At 60.6% G+C, this 23914-nt stretch overlaps 1 protein-coding gene across 29 annotated transcripts in view; it reads right to left on the bottom strand.

Moving 5' to 3' along the window:
* FBRSL1 (fibrosin like 1) overlaps positions 1-23382 on the bottom strand; it is an 83947-nt gene extending 60565 nt beyond the window's left edge. For 18 of the 29 annotated variants that reach the window (XM_043902162.1, XM_043902165.1, XM_043902173.1 and 15 more), the window contains exons 1-2: positions 22676-23371; positions 7002-7202 (exon numbers count right to left, since the gene is read on the bottom strand). In XM_043902162.1, the coding sequence (XP_043758097.1) occupies positions 7002-7202; positions 22676-22954 (480 nt within the window). In that variant the 5' untranslated portion in view covers positions 22955-23371. Of the gene's footprint in view, positions 1-3407; positions 6153-7001; positions 7203-22675 lie in introns of those variants that run through there. The other 11 variants (XM_043902177.1, XM_043902192.1, XM_043902187.1 and 8 more) reach the window with 3 other exon arrangements.
* Positions 23383-23914: the final 532 nt, after the last annotated feature.

Genomic DNA, 23914 nt, shown 5'->3' with positions numbered 1-23914 from the left:
CGAGGGAATGATGGGACATTTCATCTTAAGTCTTGTTTTGGTAAGTTGTATTTTTCAAAAACTTTGTTCATTTCAGCTAAGTTTTTCAATTACTGGGATAAAACTGTTTATGTCCCATTCTTTCAATGTCTGTAGCACCTGCAGTGGTATTTCCATTTTAGTTCCTGATGTTGGTAATCCGTGTTCCTTTTTGCTTGATCAACCTAAGCACGGGGGAGTTCTCAATTTTGTTGATGCTTTCTAGGAAACAATTTTTGGTTTTGTTCATTTTCTCTATTGCTTGCTTTCTTGATCATTAATTATGCTCTTGTTCGGACTCCTCCCTTTCTTCCATATGACACTCTTGCTCTTGTAGCTTCTTCAGGTCACTCATCTTGAACTCGTCTTTTCCAACATAAGCACCAAAGCTAGAGGTCTCACTCTGAACACTGCTTTGGTTGCACCCTATTAGGTGCATTCTATATGGTGAATTCTTATTTCCACTTTAATTTTCTAATGAAATGCTGTTCAGAAGGAGAGTTAGGAAGTGGAAGCAAAGGGCTGGCCTGGGTGGGGAAGTGGGCAGTGGAAGATGGCTCCCTGTTCCTGGCCCAATCCCTGGGGCAGATGCCGAGCTCCCCACTGAAGTGAAGGAAGCTCTGGAGCTGTTCTTGCTCGGGCTAGCTCAGTGAGGGGGCTATGGCTTCTGGGGTGGAGGGTATTGGCCCTGGATACACAGACCTGATACTCACAGGGGAGATTTTAGGCTGACAGGTGCTTGGCTTTGCGGCCCAGTGGTGGGGGTTCAAACCAAGGGCTGGCTGAGTGCAAGAATGAGAAAACCAACAAGAGTGGCAAGTGTGAGGAGACAGTGAACTTGGGAAAGACACCTTTCTGCCTCTAAGCCACACTGGGCTAGTCTGAGGCCAACTGAGAAAGGGCTGCATGAGGAAGAAATGCGCTGCCTTTCCAAGACTTGGTATAAAAATAAAGTAGAATATTCCACTGTTAATTTTCATACTGACTACATATTGAAATGATACTACTTAGAATACAGTCGTCCTTTGGTGTCCATGGGAGGTTGATTACCGCTGAGCCACTGGTGAAGCCCCCCAGGAGTCCCCTACAGATACCAGAACCCCACAGATGCTCAAGTCCTTTATATAAAATGATGCAGCCCCAGTCAGCCCTCTGCATCCATGGATACACAGTGCTAAGGGTATACGGAGTTAAAATATGTTAGGGTTAATTTTGTTTCTTTTTTAGTGTGGCTCCCATCACAGTCCCAGCAAAGGGAGCTGCTCTAAGCTTCTGCAGAGTCAGAACCTGCCTTTTATCAAGGCATCTGGGACCCCCCCCCAGGAGTTTGGGTGGCGCCCCCTCAGTCTCAAGCCCCTCTAGTCCCACCCCCAGAACAGGCTTCATGTCAGGCCCCTCAGGCAAGGGCAGGTGGCTAGACACGGGCATCATCTTCCTCAGACGCCCCAGCTCCCGCCCTGGTGAGCTGCTAGGGATGTTCTGTGGTCAGTGTAGCCTCTGGCTGGAGGAGGCGGGCCACCAGCTCCCCTGCCCAGCCAAGTGTCTCAGCATGATACATTAAGGGACTGCGTCACATTCCATGTCTGCCTGATCACAAGCTCCCTGGGGCAGGGTGATCTGCCTTGGTCAAGATGCATCGTGTGCCTGGAGCCTTAGGTGCTGACAAAGTCCTTGTGCAGTGAGTGGCTGGTCCAGAGGCCCATCCTCCCCAGGGCGTCCCCCACGTGAAGGAGCAGAACTCATGGGGAATGACTAGGCGCTCACCTGGGGAGCACCTCTGTGCTCAAGAGAGCTGTGCACGCACACACAGGGAAGCCCCGTTCACAGCAGCCAACAAGCAATCTCCTCCAGGAAACCGCCAGCCTGGACCAGGTGTCCCAGGTGGACGCTGGAGGTGGCGTGCGATCCCCTTCAAGGGCTGGGAGCCTGCGAACTCATCAGGGTCACCCATGCTCATGCCCTTCCCCACCCACTGGGTGGATCCCAAGGGGTCTTGTTTAGTAGGTTTCATCTCTGTTGCTTTTGGACAGACCACCCCTTACTCAATCTGACAGTAAAACCACAACCGCCATCACACATCACAGGATTGATGGTGACCAGGTGTCGCATCAGGGGCTCCTGTACAGGAGGCACATGTCCCCGCCCCACAGCCCAGTCTGCAGAAGGGGAGGTGGGCCGCACGGTCCAGAGGAGAGGCCCCAGTAGAGCACTGTGCTCAGGCTCCAGTCTCCATCCGAGGGCTCCCTGGGGCAGCACAGGGCCTCCCCAGACCCCCAAGGCAGCACCCCCCTCAAAGACCCCAACTCCACCCATCAGGCCAGGCTGCCCCATTCTCCCCATGACGAGGTGGGCCACATCGCACACCCTTGGCTTCAGGGCTAGGACAACTGCCAGGGCCCAAACCTCTGCCAGCAGGCCATGCAGAGCCCACACAGCTGTACCCTTTGGCCATCAAGATGAGTCATCAAATTAGAATTAGCCACCAATGTTTGAAAAAACCACTGAATCCACAGAAAAACCCAGGTTTCCCATTGTTCTCAGAAAGACAGATCTGGCCACACTGGACCACCTATATTTTTTCATGGCAACATGGGTCCCCCTAGACACGACGCATGTGATCCAGTCCCCTCTATGGCCAGTGGATGCCTCGCCCAAATGCACATCCCTCAGGGTCCTGGCACTTTGAACCTGAGGCCAGCAGTGACCACAGTCATGTTGGGGTTAGAGAGCCCCGCTAGGTCTGGATGGAACCCAAGTCCCTTCTTCAGCAGTGATCACACAAGGGACAGCCCCCACCCCCACCCACCACGGAGTTCACCCACGGCGGGGTGGGCTCAGCCCTTTCCCACCCATCTCCTGCCATCAGAGATGGTGCCCCCAAGAGATGTGTTTCAGCCACTAAGTGGCACCTAAGTACTGCAGCCAACATTCCCAGAGCACAAAGGCCTAGAAAGGTGGCGACCAATTGTCCACTCCTGGCCTGCCCCGCCCGAGACACGCCCAGACAAGAACAGGCACAGGGCCTGGAGGCAGAGATGCTCAGATTGCACCTGGGTTGAGAGTTCAGGGTAGTGGGAGGGTGGCAAGGCCACCCTCTGTGAACAATGGGATAGTGGGAGTTGATGACAAGATCTCAGAAGCACCTTCAGTGGCATGGAGAAAAAGACCCCGGTGGGGCTCCAAGAAACAGGACAGGAGGAGCTGGTCCATTAAGTAGGGTGCCAGGAGGGCGTGGAGGGTCATTACGGCGAGCTGCAGCCCCGAGGCCCACACCATGTGGCATGGTGAGCCACGTCCGGGCCAGGCGCCCCCCTGCCTGGGCACCCCCTCCCCTGGCTGCTCTCCTGCAGCTCAGCTGAAATGGAATAAACAAGAGGCAAGTCCAGATGTGCAGAAAACCACTTGTTGGAATAAATCACTTTCCATACGACACATACTATGTTAAATTACAAACACTGATGCTATTATAAAAATAATGGCACAGCACTTTTTATTTTCTTTAATCAGAAAAATATGTCCCATGTTTCTGGGAGGGAGACCAGGTATCTGCAGGCCCTGCTCTGGGTGTCAGGGTCTTCACAACCAAGCAGGGAGGAAGGCTTGGGCCTGGAAACCGGGGTGGGGTGGGGTGTGAGGGGCAGGGTGTGTGTCTGTGGCCTCCAGGAACCAGGTCACTGCTACAAGTGGCCATCACAGCCGCGTGAGACGAGCGCACACAGCACTGAGCCCTGGTGGCCGACGCTGCTCTCCCACCTGTGCCGGGACTCCAGGGGCAAAGGGTGGATGACCCTTGAGTGCAGACGTGGGTCTGGTGGCGGGGTGGGGGTGCGGCAGAGAAAGCCTTGTAGTGTGAGGTCCTGACGGGGGACGTCATGGGGGGCCGGGAGCCAGAAAGCTGTGGGGGACCAGTGGGAGGCTGGGAGCGGACATTCTGGTAATGGCCTTGGCCCTGCAGGCTTTCTTGGCCCAAAGCTGGGGGTGGGTGGGTGGGAGACTCTGCCCTTCGCCTCACTGCCCAGCCAGCAGGGTGGAAACAGACTCCCGAGGCGACCCTCCTTGGCACCAGCAGACCCTACTCAACCATGGACGGCCCTGAGCATCCTTCAGGCCCCCTCTCCACGTCACAGGACCCTGGAGCTGGACAAACACGACCCTTGGCCAGAGGGCAGGCAAGCAGGGGCCCGGGCCTGGCTCTGCTTGTGCCCACTTAGTGCCTGGTGAGGGGCGTGGGGAATGCACACTGGCCAGATGGAGCGGGGCCCAAGGAGGGCAAGCCCTACAGCTGGCACACCTCCCAAAATCTCACACACAGACACACTCTCTCTCCACGGACACGCGCACACTTGCAGACCACACATCGCGTACATGCACACACTCACTCTCTGAACAGTACACCTGGGCATGGAACTCCAACACTGAAGGACACGTGGGCACTTTAGAGGCACAGAGAGATGCTGAAGGATCGCCCACCCCCAACCCCAAGCCTGAGCCCTTGGGGGTAGCTGTGTTCCCTCTCCTGGAGGCGTGCATGTCACAACGCAGTGGGCACAGTGGGGGTGAGAATGTGGGAGGTGGGAAGGTGCTGAGGTCCTCTCCTCTCTTCCTGGCACAGGGGGGCCTCAGATTGGTGGTGGCCCTGAAGGGGGTTCCCGCCTCTGCTGAGCCTTAGCTTCCAACCACAAACAGCCTGGCCTGTCTGGAGAAGGCCTCTGACCAGTCTGACAACACATCTCAGGCTGCAGGGTAAGGGGGGCCTTGGCCCGGCTCAGCAGAGCCACACCTGGGGTGGTCTGGGAAAACAGGTGTCAGGCTCCAGGGCTCACGGATGGGGCCTGGCGGGCCACCGCAGGGGTGGAGGATCGAGTCCGTCGTGACCTCAGGGGCTGGCAGGGTTGGCCCGGGGCCAGGAGGGAGAGCTGGGGCTGATGGGCCCGCACCAGATTCAGCAGGGACTGCCGTGGCTGGCTCAGGGGCCCCAGGAGAGGCCGGCGGGGTGGAGCTGGCCGACCCAGAAGTGAGGGGCGCTCAGGTAAGGGGAGTAACGGCTGGGGCTTGCAGGGCTGGCTCGGGCCCAAAAGTGACCGCAGGGGCTGGCAGGGCTGCTCTGGGCCCAAGAGTGGCCGCTTTCGTCGGCAGGGCTGTTCTGGGCCCAAGAGTGGCCGCTTGGGCGGGTGAGGCTGTTCTGGGTCCATGAGTGGCCGCTTTTGTTGGCACGGCTGTCCAGGGCCCAGCAGTGAAGGTTTGGGGGGGCCAAGCTGCTCTGGGGCTTCAACTAACTGCTGGGGCTGATTGAGACCAAGCAGTGACCGCCGGGGGCGGCTGGGCTGGCCCAGGAGGGATCTTCGGGGCTGGCATGGGGCTAGGAACGCCCGCCGGGGGCAGCAGCACTGGCCTGAGTGTGAGCTGGTGGGCCGGCGACGTGGACGCAGCATGAGGAGCGACTGGGGGGGCTGACACCGCTGACACTGGGCTAGCAGTGATCGAAGGGGCCGGCACCGCTGTCCTGAGGATGCCCTGTTGGGCTGGCCGCGGAAACACGGGCCCACCCCTGACCGCACGGGCCAGCAGCGGTGCCAGAGGGCCAGCAGGGACCGACAGACGTGGCATGGGACCAGGATGGACCGCAGGGGCCGGCAGCGGTGCCACGGGGCCAGGATGGACCGTAGGGGTCGACAGAGGTAACACGGGGCCAGGATAGACCGTAGGGGCCGGCAGCGCTGCCATGGGGCCAGGAGGGAGCGCAGGCGCCGGAAACGCTGCCTGGGGGCTAATGCCCAACGCGGCTGGTGGGGCTGAGCTGGGAGTGACCGCTGGGGCCGGCAGGGCTGATCTGGGGCTGGAAGCAGCTGCTGGGGCCGGCAGGGCTGACCTGGGCCCAGAAGTGACCGCCGGGGCTGGCAGGGCTGTCTTGGGCCCAGAAGTGACCGCTGGGGCCAGCTGCGCTGACCCGTGAGTGGCCGCTGGGGCTGGCAGGGCTGCCCGGGGTCCGGGGAAGCCCGACGGGGCTGGCAGCGCTGACACGGGGCTGGGAGTGACCCCTGGGGCTGGCTGGGCTGGAGCTGCTGCTGGCGCTGGGCCGGGCCGTTCTGGTCCCAGTGGTTGGCTGGGAGCGGCCCCCCTTCTGGGGAGCACACCTGCATGGAAGAAAGAGCACGTGTCCACCTGGGCAGGTGTGTCTGCAGACCCCCCATCCAGCCCGGGTCCCTGAGACATGCTGCCCCTCACCAGCATTCCAATCCCCAAGGGAGTTGAAAGTGGAGTGTGAAACACCGAGAAGAACCCCCTCTCTGAAAAGAAGGCGCAAACCAGTGAGTCCCTGAAGAGGAAAGCAGCTGCAGTGCTGAGCCGACACCTAGGACAGAACCCTACACTCTGGGAGATAAGCCCCTGGCCCCAGTCTCCCTGCCCCATGCCAGCTGGGCTCTGGGTAACAGCAAGGATCACCCCGCACTGAGGGCCCGCTCCCAGCGGGGCTGCTCCTTGCGCCTAGACCACCAAACAGAAGTGATGTGACTCCCCTCGTCTTGCAGACACTGCGCTTCGTATAAGTTTAGCACATGGAGAGCACCCAGCAATGAGCCTGGACCCCACGCATTACAGACACGCTGGACACCCTGTAGTCGGCGGAGCCTGACAGACGCAATGGGGAAACGGGGCCAGCCTATCAGCGGTGCACCCTCCTGTCCCGCCTGAGCCAAGACCCCCCCAGCCTCCAGTTCCTGGCCTGGTGTGGCCTCTCTCTGGCTGTGACCCACCCGAGGTGTCTCTTGCCTCTATTCAGGACCCTTAGACTTCCGGCGGATGGGCGCCCCTGGCCCTAGTCCACGTGTGCCCCATACCCCACCCCCGACAACGACGGAGCACGTTGCCAGGGAGGCCCAGCTGCCGATGGGTGGTGTCCAGGTGCTGGTGTGGCCCCGAGGCTGCCCGGGGGCAGAGGGCACAGAGCCCATGGCTCTGAGTGGGAGGGGCCCGGGGCTCACCTGCTTGGTGGGCTGCAGAGGGACCTTCTTCTTCCCTCGGTCACAGGGGGTCTCCAGGTCCTGCTCAGAGCTGCCTGCCTCCAGGGGCCGCCCGTTCTCACTTGGCTCTGCAGATGGGCAGTTCTCTGCCTCCCGGGGCTTCTTGACAAGGCGGCGTTCCCATTTCTCCTTCCGCTCGTGTGGCTTCAGGGCCATGTCCTTCTGCGGGGTGAGGAAGAACAAAGCCAGTTAATCGGTGGTGACACATGGTTCCGAGTGTTAGCTATCCCACCTGTGACACCACGAGAGACTATGTTGTGCCAAAGGTGGGGCCCTGGGCACGTGACAGCACCCACCTGGAGGGGCTGCAGCCCACACCACCCTCACAGCGGGCTGTTAGGCTACCACTCTAAGCTTGCGAAGGAGCCTCCCACCCTGGGAGGGCCGCGTGAGGGGAGTGAAGGGAGATGGAGGGACGGGTAGGGCACAGATGGGTCAGATGAGTATGGGCGGGCCTGTCAGGACTCGGGGTTTGGGGAGGAAGACTGGGGTGTTTCCCAAGGAGCCCAGCCAGTAATAGTGTGCCCTGATCCTCGGCCTAGTGTGAAGTCTCGACCAAGCTCACAGGAAGCAGGCACTGAGACTGGTGGCTGTGCTGGCCTCTGTGAGACATGGCCCATCCTGGGAGTAACCCTTGGATTCCCAGTCTGAGACCAGGGTGAGCCCTGGGCTGAGGGCCATTACCACAGTAGCTGGCCAAAGGCAGAGATGTTGCAACTCCAGCGGCCTCCTCCTCTGGCCCTGAGCCACCCGTGGGTCTATCAGCCCAAATTCCCTGCAGCCTGGCATCCTGACCGGATGGGAGCTGACCTGGGAAGGCAGTCTCCATCTCAGCCAGGCGTGCAGGGCTTCAGTGAGTGACCCCAGATCCAGCCCTAGAGCAGAGAGGTGGGCCAGCCCTGCTCACAGCTGTACCCAGTGCCTGGAGCTGAGCCTGACACACAGTGGGTGTTTAACAAGCATGTGCTACACTGATGCTGATGACAGTGTGGTCTCCCATCCCATCAAGCCTCTGCACTGCCTGCACACCTCCTGCTATGCAGAGGTCTAGACGCCCCGCCCTGCCCCCCCCCCCCCCCACCAAACACACACAGCCCTGCCCACGTGCCCGGAACCCAGGAGGGCCTGGCACTGACATGTACTAGCAGGTGAGGTGCCTCTTGCTGGCACCCACAGAGGCTGGAGACGGCTCCAGCACCACTGGGCTGCTGAAGAGAGAGGCAAGGAAAAGCCAACAAGGGGCTCAGCAGACTCCAAGAGCATTTGTCCAGGGAGGAGGGGGGGAGGAAAGCCTGAATGAGAGCAATGGTCAATGGTGACTTTATCCCACAGCCCTACAAGAAGTGTCCCCAGGCATGTAAGCGGGTGGCAGGAAGGACAAGGTCCCAGTCTGCTCTGGTCCCCTGGACTGGAGGCAGGAAACTGGAGGTGTGCTTGCCGGATGGGGTCCTCCAATTCAGGGTCCGCAGCCACCTCAAGAAGACTCCCCATGTCCCTCTTCCCACCCAGTGACCGGGACCCACACTTTCCAGAATTCACCAGGGGCGCCAATGAGGCCAACCAGACTGGAGCTGTCCCTCCAGACACAGAAGCACCCTGACTGCCCTGTCCGATGTGGCCCGTGGCCCATGGCCCGGCCGGGAGCAACCATGTCCAACTTCAGCCTGACTGACCACCCAGTTCTGTGGCTGCACACTGTGGCAGTAGCAGATCCCTCCTCTCTCCCAGGCCCAAACCCACAGGCACACAGACTTGGAGCTCAAGCAGGATGTGGGGAGTGAAATACCATTCATAGCCTCTCAAGAGGAAGCATGCTGCACCCTGTGACGCCTGCCCCCTCACCAAGCGCTGGCACACTCACCTTCCTGCACGCCCCTGCCCTATCCTCAATGTCAACTCAGGGGTATCAGGAAGAGAGAGGGATGGTGTCCCAGTGGGGATGGGAGCTCCTAAAGGTCAGCTGAGCCGTGGGGCCACAGGTGGGGCACTTGTCCTGGGACATCCATGAGGTCAGACACCATGCCACGCAGCAGTCCTATCAGCCTGGAACTCAGGTCCCCACTGATGACCTGCCAGGCCCACAGTTGTGGATCTGACCAAAGTTCCAAAGGTAGATTCTGCCTGAGTGGCAAGGGGGACCCAGACTTGCTGGGTGCAGAACAGCCCCCTTCCCATGCTCACACTCTGGGCTATCAGACCCCAGAGACACCCACATGTCACCTGCACTTTTGCAGCCGCCTCTGGAACCCCCCAGGGCACCAGCTTGTCTCAGTAGGAAGGGGCTACTCCCCACCTCATGCCCTGCTGACAAGAGTCCTTGCTGATCCCAGGACTTCCCATGCCTACCCCTCCCATAGGAATCAGGCCAACTCATTACAGTGGCAGTGAGCGCCAACTGTATGCCAGCTCGGCTCCAGGGACCTATGGTCAGATCAGGAGGGAGCCTGCCCATCAGGCGAGTTGTCACGACTCCCAAAAGGAGAGAAGGCTAATACAGACAAGGAAGTGGAAGGGAAGGAGCCGCTTCAGAGGTGCATGCCTGTCTCCTGGGGACAGGAGGGAGGCCAAGAGGAAGGCTCTGACATCTGACAGCAGTCAGCAGCTGGCCCTGCATATAGCCACGGGCTTCCCTGGGGAACAACACTGATGCTGTGCCTCCACTGACAGAAAGCGCTGGTGAACACAACAGCTCGCTTCCCACACACAGGGTACTCAATAAATATGGACTCCTGGTGTGCCCATGACACATGAATGCCAACCCCTTTACAGACAGAGGCCAAGGCCCAGAGAAGTCCAGAGAGATTCCTGGTCACCCAACTGTTCCCACCCAGGCCCTGGAAAGCAGCGAGGCCCCCAGAACCCCCACCTGTCCACTGGCGCCAGGCTGCAGGTCTGTCCCCTCAGAACCTCCCCCCAGCCTCCCATCTGAAGGTGGAAAAGGCCATAACCCCACTCAGAAGGCTTCCTCAGGGCAGGGCGGGGCTTTTGTCCCACGCGGGTCTTCGGCAGACGGGACTGGGCTGGCCCACATGCAGGGAGACGCCTGCCACACTCAGTCTACAGATGGAAATGCAACCTCGTCCACACACCCTCCCGTCTGACCGAGCACCTGTGGCCAGGCTGACGCAGCACTCGACAACACAGGAGGCATGGGCAGACGCCACCTAAAGGGCCCACAGGTATGGGGAGGCGGGGCTTTGAGGCCTCTCCCCCACCCCCCACAGGTGTGCACATGCACACCCAGATCCCGCAGCAGGGACAGGAGGCTGGGGCGGAGTCCCCACGCAGGACACTGCAGCTGCGCTGAGCGGGCCCCTGGGCCCAATCTCCCATCCCTTGGAGCCCCGCCCCTTCCCAACACGGGCGCTGTGACTTTCTTGTTGACACAGAAAGTGGCAAGCTTTCTCTCCCCACCCTCCCGTGGACCACTTCATTCTGGAAAGAGTGAGCCTCCTGCCCCTGTGTGGCCTGATCCTGAGGTGTGCACCTCATGCGTCACCGTGGGCTGAGCTCTCACAGGGAGGAAGGAGCAAGCTCCCACCTCAAGAGCCTTCTTAGGGCCATCCAAGGCCACTTTTGACCTACATGGCCAAAGTTACAAAGGCTGTTTCTGGTCCAGGGGATAACCTCTGAGCTCTCACATCTGAGCCCCAGAGAGAGAACAGGGCTGCCTGTGACAGAAGTCTGAGCAAAGGGAGAGAATGTGTGGATGGTCCACCACCAACCATGAAACCTGCAGAGGCAACCTGCCCTAAGGGGTCACAAGGGGGGGGGGGATCTATCTTTCTAACAAGCATTTGTGGAACCAAGGAGACAAAATGGGCTGGACAGACAGGGAAGGGAAGCAAGCATGGGGGTGACTTATGCGGTGGGCGCTGCAGATAGAACCTCCTCCGGGACCCCACCCTCTCCGGGCCGGGACCCCTCCCTCCCCCTGCCACTAGCCCCAGCGCCTCGGCAGGCTCTGGAAGGGCCTCAGGAAAACTCTAGGTCATCTCTCCAGACACTTCGGGCCACCGCATCGTTCACGTGGTAAAAAGGACACATCTATCCATGAATTGTTCTAACTTGTCACTTTTTCTGTAATTTTTTCTTAAACTACAACTAGATTGTCAGAAAACTTGAAACACCAGTGCCTCTCTCCCCCGGACTGGACTCAGTCCAGCTCCAACCCGGCCACAGCCCACAGTGGCACGTGGGGCCCCAGGACAGGACCTTCTGCGTCTGGAAGGAGTGGGGGAGCGGGAAAGCCGCCTGCCCTGACCAAGTTGCCATGCACCCGGCGTGGGCCCTGTACAAAGCTCCCCGGCTTCCACAGGCAGGAGGCCTTGTGCCACACACGTCCTGGCTCCAAGAGAGGCCCACAGCATTTCCCGCCTGAAGGTTCGAGAGGATGAACTCTAAAGCCAACAGCCCTGCCAGTTTCCTCTCCTGGAAGGAAATTTGCTATCTCAGCAGGATTTCTCTGGAGCAGGGCTCACCGGGGGCCAGACGCCGCTCCCACAGCGAGTCACTGCCCTGAGAATGCTCCCAGAGCTCCCCGGGCTTCTGTTCTATGCGTGTAGCTGGTGTGCATGGCCAGCCCTGCCACTGGTGCCCAGGGCTGGGGCCGCCCTTGCCTGTGAGGCCCCAGTCCTGCGGTGGAGGGGGGTTGCCTGGGCCCCTTTAAAAGGCTTAGCCATGCCTGGGCACACACAGGGTCACTGCCCTGCCGGCCTCAATTTCCTCCTCTGGAGATTGGAGCGGCAGCTGTGCCCAGGCCTGCGGGGGTTTTACCCACAGCTGCTTCTGGAGCCACTCTGCAGGCCCACAATGCTTGTACTACAAGTCCTTCCAAGTACAAACGGGGCAATGAGGCACTGCCAAGGTTGTGACAATGCCGGGTGAGCCAGGATGAACTCCAGTGCTCCAGGGTCTGGGGTCATGTCCACCAGCAACCCAGGAACCTCCAGCCAGCCCCGGGGAGTGGCCAGCTCTTGCCATCACCAGAGGTGACAAGTGAGGAGACCCAGGGTGGGGTGTCCAGGTAGCCCTCAGTCAGCATGGAGGCTCCGGGCCGCACCTGCGAGCACACATGGGCAGATGCGGCCATGTAGATGCCGGCACGCTCACCCGCATGCAGGGGACCCTCAGAGCGGGTACTGCTGGGCACGGAAGTGTACAACCCCTGGCCGCCTGAGGCAATGGCCTGGCAGTGAAGTCCCCGATTGACCAGGCCCTTAGACCCTCCCTGGACCACTGGGGTGGGGGGGAGCTGCTATGAAATCAAAGATTAGATTTTCTTGTAGCAATTTCGTGTGACTATTTTTAACTCCCCTAAACATTGATACTATGCAGCACCAATAAAATTTCAAACTGTGCTTCAGTAAACCAACCATGAAGAGATAAAAATAATTAAAACTGGCAAACACAGACTCTGAATTGTTCCCCTCGCTGGGGGCCGAGGCTGCCTGCTCCCACGTGGATCAGGCCCTTCCAGGCCGCAGACTCTGCAGGCAAAGGCGTGGCCACCTCTCTCCCCCTTCCACACTCTGTGAACCACCTTGGGGTCTGTTCCCCAATACCTGGGCCCCAACTCCACAGAGCTCACCCCTCCTCACCAAACGTGGACAACTCTTGCTGCCCCCTCAGCAGGGCGAAGAGTGCAAACAGCCCCCATGGACGGCCCACCTGAGGCCTCACCACTGCCTCCCCCCTCACCTGCCCCTTCACTTCCTAGAGGGAGGCCCTGTGGGATGGCCATGTCACCCTGGGACAGGGCCAGGGGACTGGGGTGGCTGAAGTTGCCTGTCTCCCAGAACCTCCTGGACTTGAGGGCCCCAGCAGCGCTCCCCGACTCCTGTTTCAGGCACCTGCTCTCCGTGGGTCCAGGAGTTGGGGTCAAATCCCACCTGCCTGCAGTCTGAGTGTGGGCCCCACCCATCCTACCTTCAGAACCTCACCCCGCTCACCTGGCAGGCTGCCATCTCCCATCAGAGCTCGTCTGCCCCAGGGCCTTGGCCCAGCTGCTTCCTGTGCCCTGGCATGCACATAGCTCACTGCCCCTCACCCGCAAGTTTCAGCTCAACACTCCGGCACCCGCTTACCTCAGTCACATCGCAGCCTCTCCACCCTGCTCCTCTAGGCTGTGGTTCACACCCTGGGGCACAGACTCCACGTGCAGCTGCTTCCTCCCAGCGACTGGGGGAGCCCGTGGCTTACTGCCAGGGTCTTTCCCCAGGAGGTAACCCCTTCCCCGCCCCCCACCCAGAAAGCAGTTAGCTTCTGCACTGCCCACCAGCATCCGATGCCCCCAACCCCCAAGTGACCAACTCTCCATGTCTGCCTGGGACTAAGAGGGTTCTGGAGCCATGGGACTTAAGTGCCAAAGTCAGGAAAGTCCTAGAGAGACAGGGAAGGAAAGCCTTGTGAACCATGACAAGAAGATCTGCCTCCATTTAGACAGGCTTTGCTAGAGCCCCTCCCCGCCCACACAGGGAGCAGGGGACCAAATGGGGGGCTGAGAGGGTCCTCCGCCTGCCCTAACCCCCGCCCCGGGCCCTGCTCTAGGTGCCGGAAGGCCACAGGCACCTCGGGCCCCGGCTGGGGACCTGTCTGGGCTCAGGCGCTGCACTTGGAACTGGCCCAGCTGTTCTGTGGGGCCAGGTCCAGTCTCCCCTCCAGCTGCGCCACCCGGTCAGAACCTCCTCCCTGACCCGTCCCCCGCCTATGTCACACCCACACTGCCCCAGCCCCACACCCAGTATGCTGACTCTCTAGGCAAGGCATCCCTGAGGGTCCCCTTGCCCTTGAGGGCTGTTTCCTGAAGATCTCACTGACACCTCCGCTGCTCTGGAAGCTTCCAGGACCTGCCTCGGTGCATCCTGGTCCCACTGTGCTGCTCCTCAGGGCCCTACCCCGAGCACCCGCCCACAGTGAGCGCGGGGCACTGAGCACCTGCTGACGTGGGCTCGGCTGGAGGGCAAATGGTCAAGGGCAAGGAGTCAGGAGTCCGGCTCCAGCAGCCTCAGCCAGTGCCTCCCAGGCCCAGCTCCTGGCACATGAGCACGGAGCCCCTCCCAGGCCCTGTGAAGATACCCATCTCTTCCCATATCCACTGACTGAGCCCCTGCCGTCAGGACAGAGAAGTCACCTGGAAACAGAACATGCAGACCCACCCACCCTGTGGCTGAAGACGAGCCAGAGAGATGACTGACGACGCAGACAGAGGTCTGGGGAAACTGGAAGCGCCTGGTAGATGAGGCGGCGTGGAGGTGGACAAAGACAGCCACCTGCCCAGATCTGCGCCCAGTGGATCTGCTTGAGCCACCACCCAACACCATGTCCATGCGTGGGTGCCCCCACCCCGTGACCGGGTCCGACCCTCAGACCTGCACTACACTGGGATTTGATGGTCACTAACCACCGTTCTGACAATGACATAAGGTTAGTCTCTGCTCAGGAACCCTCAGGCCATGAGCCCCGCCCCCGGAGGCTCAGCACCCGCTCCTCCACAGCCAGACAGTGCATCCCATGCTCAACCAGGACTGCCACAGCTCCTCTCAAGCTGTGGTCCTGGGAGCTCCCCCTCTGGCCCTGGAATCTGCACAGCTGCAGCCCAGCCCAGCGGGGGAGCGGCCAGGGCGGCTGCTGCTGAACCATCTCATGCTCGTGTTCTGTGTGGGTGGGGGATGAAGAAAAACAAGCTCAGAGAAGAGATAGGGAGGTACAGGACGGCTAGTAGGTACTTCCATCTTATCACCCCTACATGAGGAGAGTGAGGCCCAGAGCAGGCACAGGGCCACCCCAGCTGATAGGAGGGCCTCAGAAGAAGCATCCTGAGCTTGCCCCTGGGAGATGACGAGAGCTGGGCAGGGTCCCACAGCAGCGCTCCTTGGGTGCAGGGCCCGAGGTGAGGAGGGAGGCAGGGCCAGGCCTTGAGGGGAACATGGGTTCATTCCATGGACAGCAGACAGGGGACCCCTGGGGAATCTGGGTCAGGCAGAGATGTGATCTCAGGAGTCAGGGGCCCTTGGCTTTATCCAGATGAGTCTATGAGCATTCCTGTCTGACAAATCCTCACTGGGGCTGCAGGTGGAGCCAAGACTGAGGTGAGGGCAGGCTGAGTGGAATGTGGGAAAAGCATTGGCCAGGGGCCTGCCAGGGTCTGAGGATCAGCACACAGTGCCAAGCTTGGGGGCCAGACGGGATAGCTGTGGTACGTGAGGGCAAGTAAGAGATGGGATCATGGCAGAGCCCATGGGTCCCTGTGGGGACTGGCTCTCATGAGAGGCGGGAGACCTGGGGCCAGGACCAGGAATACCCCCGCCCTCCCCCAAGGCTGGAGAGTGTCTGCAGGCAGAGTGGCAGCTGCCGGGCACCTAAGGTGGCAGAATACGTCAGATTTGGGGCAACCAGTGGGACAGGGCAGGGAGAGAGGATTCAGAACATGGCTGATGGCCACACAGGGCCGGGGCTCCTATGGGGGCTGGTCTGGAAGTCCCACCAGGAACCTGATCCCCACAGGCCCAACTCTTGACTCAGTGTGAAATTGTGAAGGCCCTCCCTCCAGAGGATAGGAAAGGCAGGGTGGTCAGACATGCAGCCCTGGGCCAGAGCGGTGAAGCCCAGGCTGGACAGGTGGGAGCCCTGCTGCTCTCTGGCTACAGAGCCTCCACCCCCAGCCCCTTCCCCCTCCGTGGTACAGCACAGACCCAGGTCCTGTGCCTGGCTCCCATCCTGCTCTGCTACTTGCCAGCCACGCAGATTCAAGAAGTGACTTAACTCGCGAGTTTTCAGAGGGGAAAACTGAGGAGAAAATGGGAACAGCACGTACCTGCTGTAGGGGATGCTGGGAGGGTGAGGTGAACCAAGGCCCTGACTGCTGTCGTTCCTGTTGCTGTGATTTTCGGCATCACCACTGACTGGGCCGTGCTCTGGGCCCCCAGTACTTCCCTGGCAATGGCACATAAATGGGGGCCCCCTGACAGGGTCACACAGGTGCCGTGCACAGATGCCTGCTCTGCTCCCCACAGCACAAGCTGCCAGGTCAACATGTGCAGCTCTGTGCAGAGTCCAGAGGGCAGTGACCGCCCTAAACATCTGTTCCAAGGAAGAAGCAGAGCCGGGGCCACTGGAGACGCTCCCCCAGGTCAAGGTCCCTCCCACATACACACACGCACAGCGGGCCACCCCCACACCCCAGCCCCACGTGCACACCAGGACCCAAACCAGCTTTCCTCCTACACACACATGAAGTCCTGGTGAGCTGAACAAAATGGGAAACTCAGTGAGATTTCTTTCCAGAACTACTGTGGCAAATCAGGGTCCTAGAAGATTCTCCACACCGAACTGGAACCAAATACCACATTTGTCCTAATTCCCCAAAGCACTTGATTCCACGAAGGTCTCAGATTCCAGCTTCCGGAAGGAGAAAGAGTCTCAGATGACCTCGGTGACCGGTCACCGCGCACGCACCTCCTGGCCTCACAGACCTTCCATGGCCTCTCAACCTGCAAGCCCCACCCGCCTCAGCTCCTCCCCAGCACCTGCCTTGCCTTCATGGCAGATGCTGTCATCACAGCCCGTTACCTCCTTCCAGTCTCTTGCGAGTCTAGTTACCTGTCCGCCTCCTCTGCCTGGAGCCAAGCACACAGCTGGCGCGGGGCACAAGACACAGCCAGTGCTCAATGAGTCAGGAGGGCAGGACGGGTCAGAGCCCTCCCTGCTGGCCAGCAGTCGCTTCCAGAGGCCTGGGAGACCCACTCGAGCCTTGCGAGGCCTGCCTCGGGGCCACCACTGCCTGGGTCCCAGTGACTGAGAGCAGCGAGAGACCATTCCAAGCAACAGTCCAGGCAAGAGGGGTTGCCGAGGGCTGGGTGAGGGAGGCCATGTTTCAGTGATGCGACCCACAGTGTTGGAAACCTCTGAACGGGCAGTGGCCTGGCTCCCCAGAGGCCTCATGAAGACCACACCTGGGGATGTGTCCTCGGGGCAGCAGGTTCCCAGTCACCAAAGGTGCACAGAAAGGGGCTCCTGGCAGAGAGGTGCGGGCAGGGAGCACGGCCCGGGAAGTGTGACCACAGCAGGCAGCTGGGCCTGGCCCCCGTCCAGCTGGACTTCTGCCCCAGATGAGAGGCCAGGTGAATGCTTCAGTCTCCCCACGTGCGGAGGGCCCCCAACTCCCAGGGCTCCTCACCGAGGGCGTGAACCACACGGCTCAGGGTGTCTCAGCATGTGCCGCTGCTCTCACTCGGCTGCCCCCAGCTCGGTGACCCCCACGCCCACCGTGGGGGTGGCTTCCAGACTCCAGCACCCTTCCTCCAGAAGGCAGCGAACTGCCCACCTGAACAGAATTCGCTGCGTACACGTACCTGGGCTGCGGACCCCCACCCTCCCGACAGCGCAAACGTGCACACACGGCCCAGAAACCAGAACAAGGGCAGAGAGAAAGCCACTGCAGCTGCTACGGAGAAGCCCCCCACAACCCAGGCTACCGCCCCTCCCAGGCAAACTTGACTAGCGGGAAGGGAAGGCACCAGGCCGTGGAACCCTTTCTCTGCCACGCTCTCCCCCAGGCACAGCACAGCCTCCAGGTGCTCAGGAGAGGGTGGGAGTGGTGACAGGTGCCCACCACCCTCTCCGTCATCAGGTCCACATGGCCTTCACCGGGGCTGGGCACAGTGTAGGTGAGACAGACAGGGAAGCCCCAGAGGCACTGAGGCCACAAGTGCCATGCACACAAGCCCCAGTCATGGGGGAACAAGGGAGTGAGCAGGCATAAGGGAGCTCAGGAAACGGCCTGGCCCCACGGGGGGCTCAAGACCCTCACCCTGTGCTCGGGGGCAGGTGAAGGTAACACGCTGACCAGCAGAGACAAGGCCACCGTCCATCAGGACTTTGGCTGCCACCACTGCTGTGTGTCACCAGTGTTCCCCTGTGACCTTACTTCCCGAGATGGACATGGGGTGATACTGGGGGACGCAGCTAAGCCCTCAAAGCCCGGTGCAGCCTTAGGCTCTGCAGTCTGGCGCCGATCCCCACAGTGCTCAGGGGGGGTCAGCCCTTCCGCAGAGGTCAGGCAGCCGGCCCCGGCCACAGCATCGCTCCTGCAGCCCACTAAAAGGCTGACCCTTCAGATGTTGGGCAGGACCACCCTCTGCTTAAGCTCAGCTTCTTCCCAAAGAGTGTCTGAAAAATTCAGCCAAGTTCAGGGGAAGATCTGTGATTTCTGTGGCCTGGGACCGTGGCAGGCAGATCCTGGGCAAGGATTTGGCCTCCCCGGGCCTCAGCTGCTTCTCTACAAAGTGGGTGTGTGAGGACAGGGAAGTCCTCAAGACAGGCGCTCAGCAGCTGCTATTGTCAAAATTGCTCCCACAAAACTTGTCTCCCCCACGACAGGAGATGGTGATGGTGCAGAGATGCCAGGCCTGACTGAGGCTGGACCCAGAGCCCCTCCCATCCCATGATTAGCAAAACCAGCGCTGCCCTGGGCTGGTGGACACCCAGGTGGGCCAAGGGGCCATGTGGTGGCTTTGCTTTCCCTGGCTGCCAGGGTTCCCCTTGGAGGCTGTGCACCTCACAACGAGCTGTGGGCCCTTGCGGAGCGGGGGCAGGGGGAGCAGCCTAACACATCCTAGGCAGGTTCCAAGCTCGGCACCACATCTCCAGCCTATGACTGCAGGCAAAGCCCCCCACTCTCCCCAACAGGCCTCAGATTCCCCATCTGAAGAGCAAAAGGCAGCCTGAAGGAGGTGCTCTGGCCTAGAGACTTGGATGTTTTCCATGCTGAAGGCTTCTCTGGCTGCTGGCTCTCCTCACAGCGCCCAATCATCTGTATATTCTCAGCCCTGACTACCCCCGTCTGAGAGCCAGGCTGGGCACATGGCCCCCCAGGTTAACCAACAGCATGGGCTTCTGTCCATGGACTGTGGGGGCTACATCCCAGTTCCCCACACGCCTGGCCTTGAGCACCGAGCCAGCACAGACCTCGAGCTCTCTGCCCCAAGGGGGGACTGAACCTGACTCGCAGAGGGATCACCACCACTGACCCTCCCCAATGTGGCCCAGGAAAGGGGGTGTCCTGGCAACCTTCGCTGACTCCCCCACCTCCACGGGTTCATGTCCAGGCCTGAACCCACCCCTCAGTGGGCATAAGGCCCACATCCCAAGCTGGGAAGGGTTCCATTATTTTCGGGGGAAACACACAGCGAGCCTCTGGACGGCTCCAAAGGCTGGGAGCAGTGAGGCCGGGCCAGGATCAGCTGCCCACACACCACTGTCCATCTGCCGATGTGTCAGAGGCAGGAGCAGGGTTTCTCAAGCACAACTCTATGTGGAGCAGGTCACGAACGGCTTCAGGGTGTATGTTTTGTGGATTATAAAAGCTACACGTGTTGATCAAAACGTAAGAAACAGAGAATTAGAGAAAGGAAGTAGCCTGTGACCACAGCTATAACTTTGGGTGTTTTCCTTTCCATCTCTATTCCCAGGTACACACGTCCCAGACATACGTACAGATGTGGCAGATAACCTTTTCCTTCTGCAAAAAGGAGAGTCACAAGACTACAAGTGTGGTTATAGCTGCATAACATACTCTGAAAAGGCCAGGAGCTGGGGACAGGAGTTACTGAAGAAGACTGAGTCTGGTGCTAGCTTTTTTCAAAATATACCTTTTCATAAAAAATTACTTGAACCAGGTAAAAGTGTTTTGCTGTTTGAAAAGCAAACGAACAAAGAATCATATGGATGCCAAACCAGAAGAGTGGTTCTAGTGCCAAACGCTCTCTCCAGACCTCAAGAACATGGAGGAACATGGAGGGCAAGGGCCGGCTGCCCTGAGGGAAAGCCCTGGGAAAAAGATGTCCTGTGCCACCCCAACCACAGGGCCCCTATCCCATGGCAACCTGCTCACTGTCCCCACCTGGATAAATGGAAAACCGGAAAGCTGATAGGGGACAAGGGCTTAGGTGTGCGACCCTGTGCCCAGACCATGACTTCTGCGCACTCTCAGCTCAGACACTGGATTCCAGTGGAGATAACCCTACTTCCAAGACTGTGTCCATGTCCTGAGCCAGACAGACTTGGGGCCCCTCCTCAGTCGACAACACCCCTGCCACATTATGGAGCGCCTGCTGGGTCCACGGCACTTAACAGAGGTGGCCAGTGATCTTCTCAGCTGCCCCAGAGGCAGGCACCTGTGTCAGCCTTCCTCTGGAGCAGACACAGGGACACGGGGTTGAGGGTGAGGGGGCCTAGGACCTGCCCAGGACACAGGGTGGAGGGGGCCTTCCCAGGACATAGAGGGATAGGGAGCCTGGAGAGACTGGGGGTGGGGGCCTGCATCCTCAGGACAAAGATAAGGAGGCCCCGAGGGACACTGGCACTCTGCACAGGCCCCCACACCTGACATTAGGTTATGCTCCAAGGGTGGCAGCTTGCATCCACATAGAGGCCAAGACAGACTCGCGAGGGCTTGGCAGAACTTCGAGACGGGGCACACCGAGGTCCTGACACGGCAGGCGACAGGCCTCAGTGTCCCCATGTGTGCAGTGGGGACAAGCAGGTTCAGAACAGCACCTGGTAGAGGGAGTACTTGTTCGCTGCGTGCTGTGACTATCAGCCTCATTATGAATTATCTGAACTCTGGGGGAAAACCACTACACTTTAGCAAGAAATGAGGCCAAACAAGCGGGCTGATCTAGAAGTTCTGACTTGTTCAGAAGCCCCGTACTTTCCAAGACAGGCAGACCCCTCCCTGGCTCAGAAGGGCAGAGAAAGGTGTGTGGAGCGGCCTGGCGTGATGCGGCTGCGTGAATGCCAAGCAGAAAGCAAGCTCAGTCTCACCATGACCTGGCTGGGGCTGGTCTGAGCCGGCAGAAGTCCCCTCACACTGTGTGTCCCCTGAGGCAGGAGGGGTACAGCCAGGGGTGTACCCTGGGGTGCAGGGAGTGCAGGCAGTGTGTGGGGTACTGATTAGGTGCAGCCTCCCTGAGCCTGTTTCTCCTCTCACTGGTTCACTCCAAGAACATGGGGGCACGAGGACCCTCAGTGGAAACACACAGGCTCGGTGCCTGCTCTCCTTCAGCTACAAGTTCTGGAGCGTCAAAACAGCAGACAGCTTCAGAAAGAGTGGGAACTGGCGGCAAAGACAGTGTGTGAAATAACAAGGGGAGATGCACAGCTTGGGGGGAAGGGATGCTGCTTCAGGCCATGCCCAGAGACAGCCTCTCTGAGTGCCATTTGCACTGAGACAGGAAGGCGCCGAAGAGCCCAGAGAGTGGGAACAGCAAGTTCAGAGGCCCTGAGGCAGAACCTGCAAGGGGCTGACGCGCCGGTGTGAGAGGATGTCAGGTGGCAGAGGCCAGCTGATGGGGTGCAGGGCCCTGGAGGCAACAGTAAGTGTTTTTGTCTTTACCCCACCAGACAGGGCGGTTCCGCATCTGGAAGGTGGGTGGTGTATCCACTCTTAGAGGCCGCAGGGCAGGACCTGGCTTGAAAACTCAGCCCTGGGGCCTCCCTTCCCCAGGACAGAGCCTAGGCCTGCACCACCACACCCCGACAGAGGGTGTTAGCTGAGGACCCCTAGGCCCAGGAGCCATCCCAGGCTTCCCAGATGAGCACAACAGGGGACCTGGGGCGGTGTTAGCACAGGCTCTGACACAAGTGCATCCATGCGTCCAGACAAAAAGTGGCAAACCTGTTCCCGGGCCACCTGTCCCTGGCTGCCAGCACCTGACCCTGAGGCTCTCTACAGAGGCGGGGCAACCCTGGAAAGGGGGCCACTGCAGAGACCTGCAGTGTGGGAACTTCCTCTCCCCCAAAGCTTAGCTTCTGAGACTGGGGAGCCCTAGGCCACTGGCCCCCAACTCCTCAGAAAAGAGGAACTGTTAACTAAGCATTTCCTGGGACCCCAAACCCCACAGACGCTGGTCCCCCGAAATAAGTGCTGTCTAGGGCCCCTGGAGGGTAAAGGGGCTGGCTAGCTGACTGGAGCTCACAGGACTCCCAGGCCAGGCAGCATTCCTACCCAGGCCAGTTCTAGGAGACAAGAGCTCCCGACCAGTGCACTTGCCAGCTCTGACAGCATTCATTTCCTTCTCCACTCACTTGGTTTCAGGCGAGAAGGGATGTTATTTGCTCAACAAATATTGTCCACAATAACTCAACCAGACAAGCAATATTTTCTGCCATCCTAATAACCACGCAGCACACAGCGGTGGCAGAGAGAAGGGGCTAAAATATGACCCTCCCTCTCCGCGTGTGAACAGAAACCTCGAGGAGAGGGAGGAGGAGAACAGGAAGAACCCTCAAGTATCCATTTTATCACGGCCTCCATGCAAGTTCAGCAGTGCTCACCTCCCTAGCACATCCTGAACCGAATCAAGTGATATTTTGGCAACATAAACACAATTGAAAAAAGATTGAGTAGCCAGGCAGTCCCCAGTTTGGACAGTATAATTTAGAGATTTTTCTCCCCAGCTCCTTAAAACACCAACAGGCCCGCACCCCCGCAGGGGGCCGGGTCCTCCCGGAGCAACCCTCTAGGCGCTTGGGGCCCATGCAGCCCTGGGAGACCTAAGGGGGTGGGTGTGCCCATGCCCCAGGGGCTTCTCTCTCGCGACTCCGCGGCAGCAATCTCGCGGGGGCCCACCTACCTCCAAGGCCTCCAGCGTGCTGAAGCTGGCGATGGCGAAGCCGTCGATGACCTCTTCCTCCTGCGAGCTGGACTCGCGGCGGCGGCGGCGCGGGGGGCGCGCGGCGGCGGCGCGGGGCGGGGGCGCGCGGGGCAGGCCCGTGTTCTCCTTGCCGGGCCCGGGCTCAGGCTCATCCCCCGACGACGCGCTCTGGTCGCGGGCGTCGCGGGCCGCCTCCCGGCGCCGGCCACGGTCCCGCTGCGCGCGCGAGCGCCGGCTCTGGCGGACCTTGGCCTCCATGGCGCGCGGTGACCTTGCGGCCGCGCCGTCGGGTTCCCGCTCCGCTGCCGCTGCGCTACTCGGCCCCGCCGGGCTTGTTGCGGTCCGCGCGGACTCGGGCCCTGGGCGGCGGCGGGCGGCGGGTCGGGCCGGACATGCCGCGCGGGTAGCCTCAGCCCCGGGCCCTGCGCGGCCTGGGCGCCCCGGCGCGGGAGGCCGCGCGCATCGGCGGGGCGGCCGGCGCTCAGCGGCCCTCGGCCGCGGCCCCGAGGGCACGCCCCATGCGCGACTGGCGGCGGGCGAAGGCTGGGCTGAGGCCCGACAGGCGGGCAGGCGGGCGGGGCGCTGACCGGGGCTGAGGCGCCGGGGCTCGTGAGGCGGCGGTGGCAGCGGCGCCCCGAGCGGATAACAACTGACGTACTTCCGTCAGGCAGCCGGCGCCAGAGGAAGTGGGCGCTTCAGCGGAGCCGACGCGAGCCCCGCCCCGCCCCGGGCCCGCCCCCTCCTGGCCCCGCCCAGGCCGCGCTCTGCCTCTTCAGCCTGGCCCCACCGCCCCGCCTCCGGCCCCGCCCCACCCAAGCCGCGCTCCGCCCCACAGGCCCGCCCCGCCCTTACCCCGCCCCTTGGGGGAGGGAGCTGGGAGGCCGCGCCCCTCCCCGCCCCTCCGAGCGCACCTGGGCGGGCGTCATTGCACGTGGGAGGTGCAGGGAGGTGAGGTGCTGCCCCTGGCTTTCTGTTTGCCTGTTTTGGGAGGGGCGGGGTGTGCGTCACTGCGCCTCCCCAGCCGCGGCCTCATTCTGATAGAATCTATCAATGGGAGCTCATAAGCGGGAAAGTGGGGGGCCTCTCCAGCCAAGCGGGACATATGCGCGGAGGGGCACGCTCACCGTCACTGCCCTTCCCCGCCCCCGCAGCTGGGGGAGGGTGAACACAGTTGGGGAGTCCAGGTTCCCACCCGCGATGGGAGGCCCAAGGGTGGGT

This window comes from Cervus elaphus, chromosome 5 (assembly GCF_910594005.1).
Source record: "Cervus elaphus chromosome 5, mCerEla1.1, whole genome shotgun sequence".
In the NCBI taxonomy this organism is placed as follows: Eukaryota; Metazoa; Chordata; class Mammalia; order Artiodactyla; family Cervidae; genus Cervus; species Cervus elaphus.
This window is presented reverse-complemented; position numbering and strand designations above follow the sequence as displayed.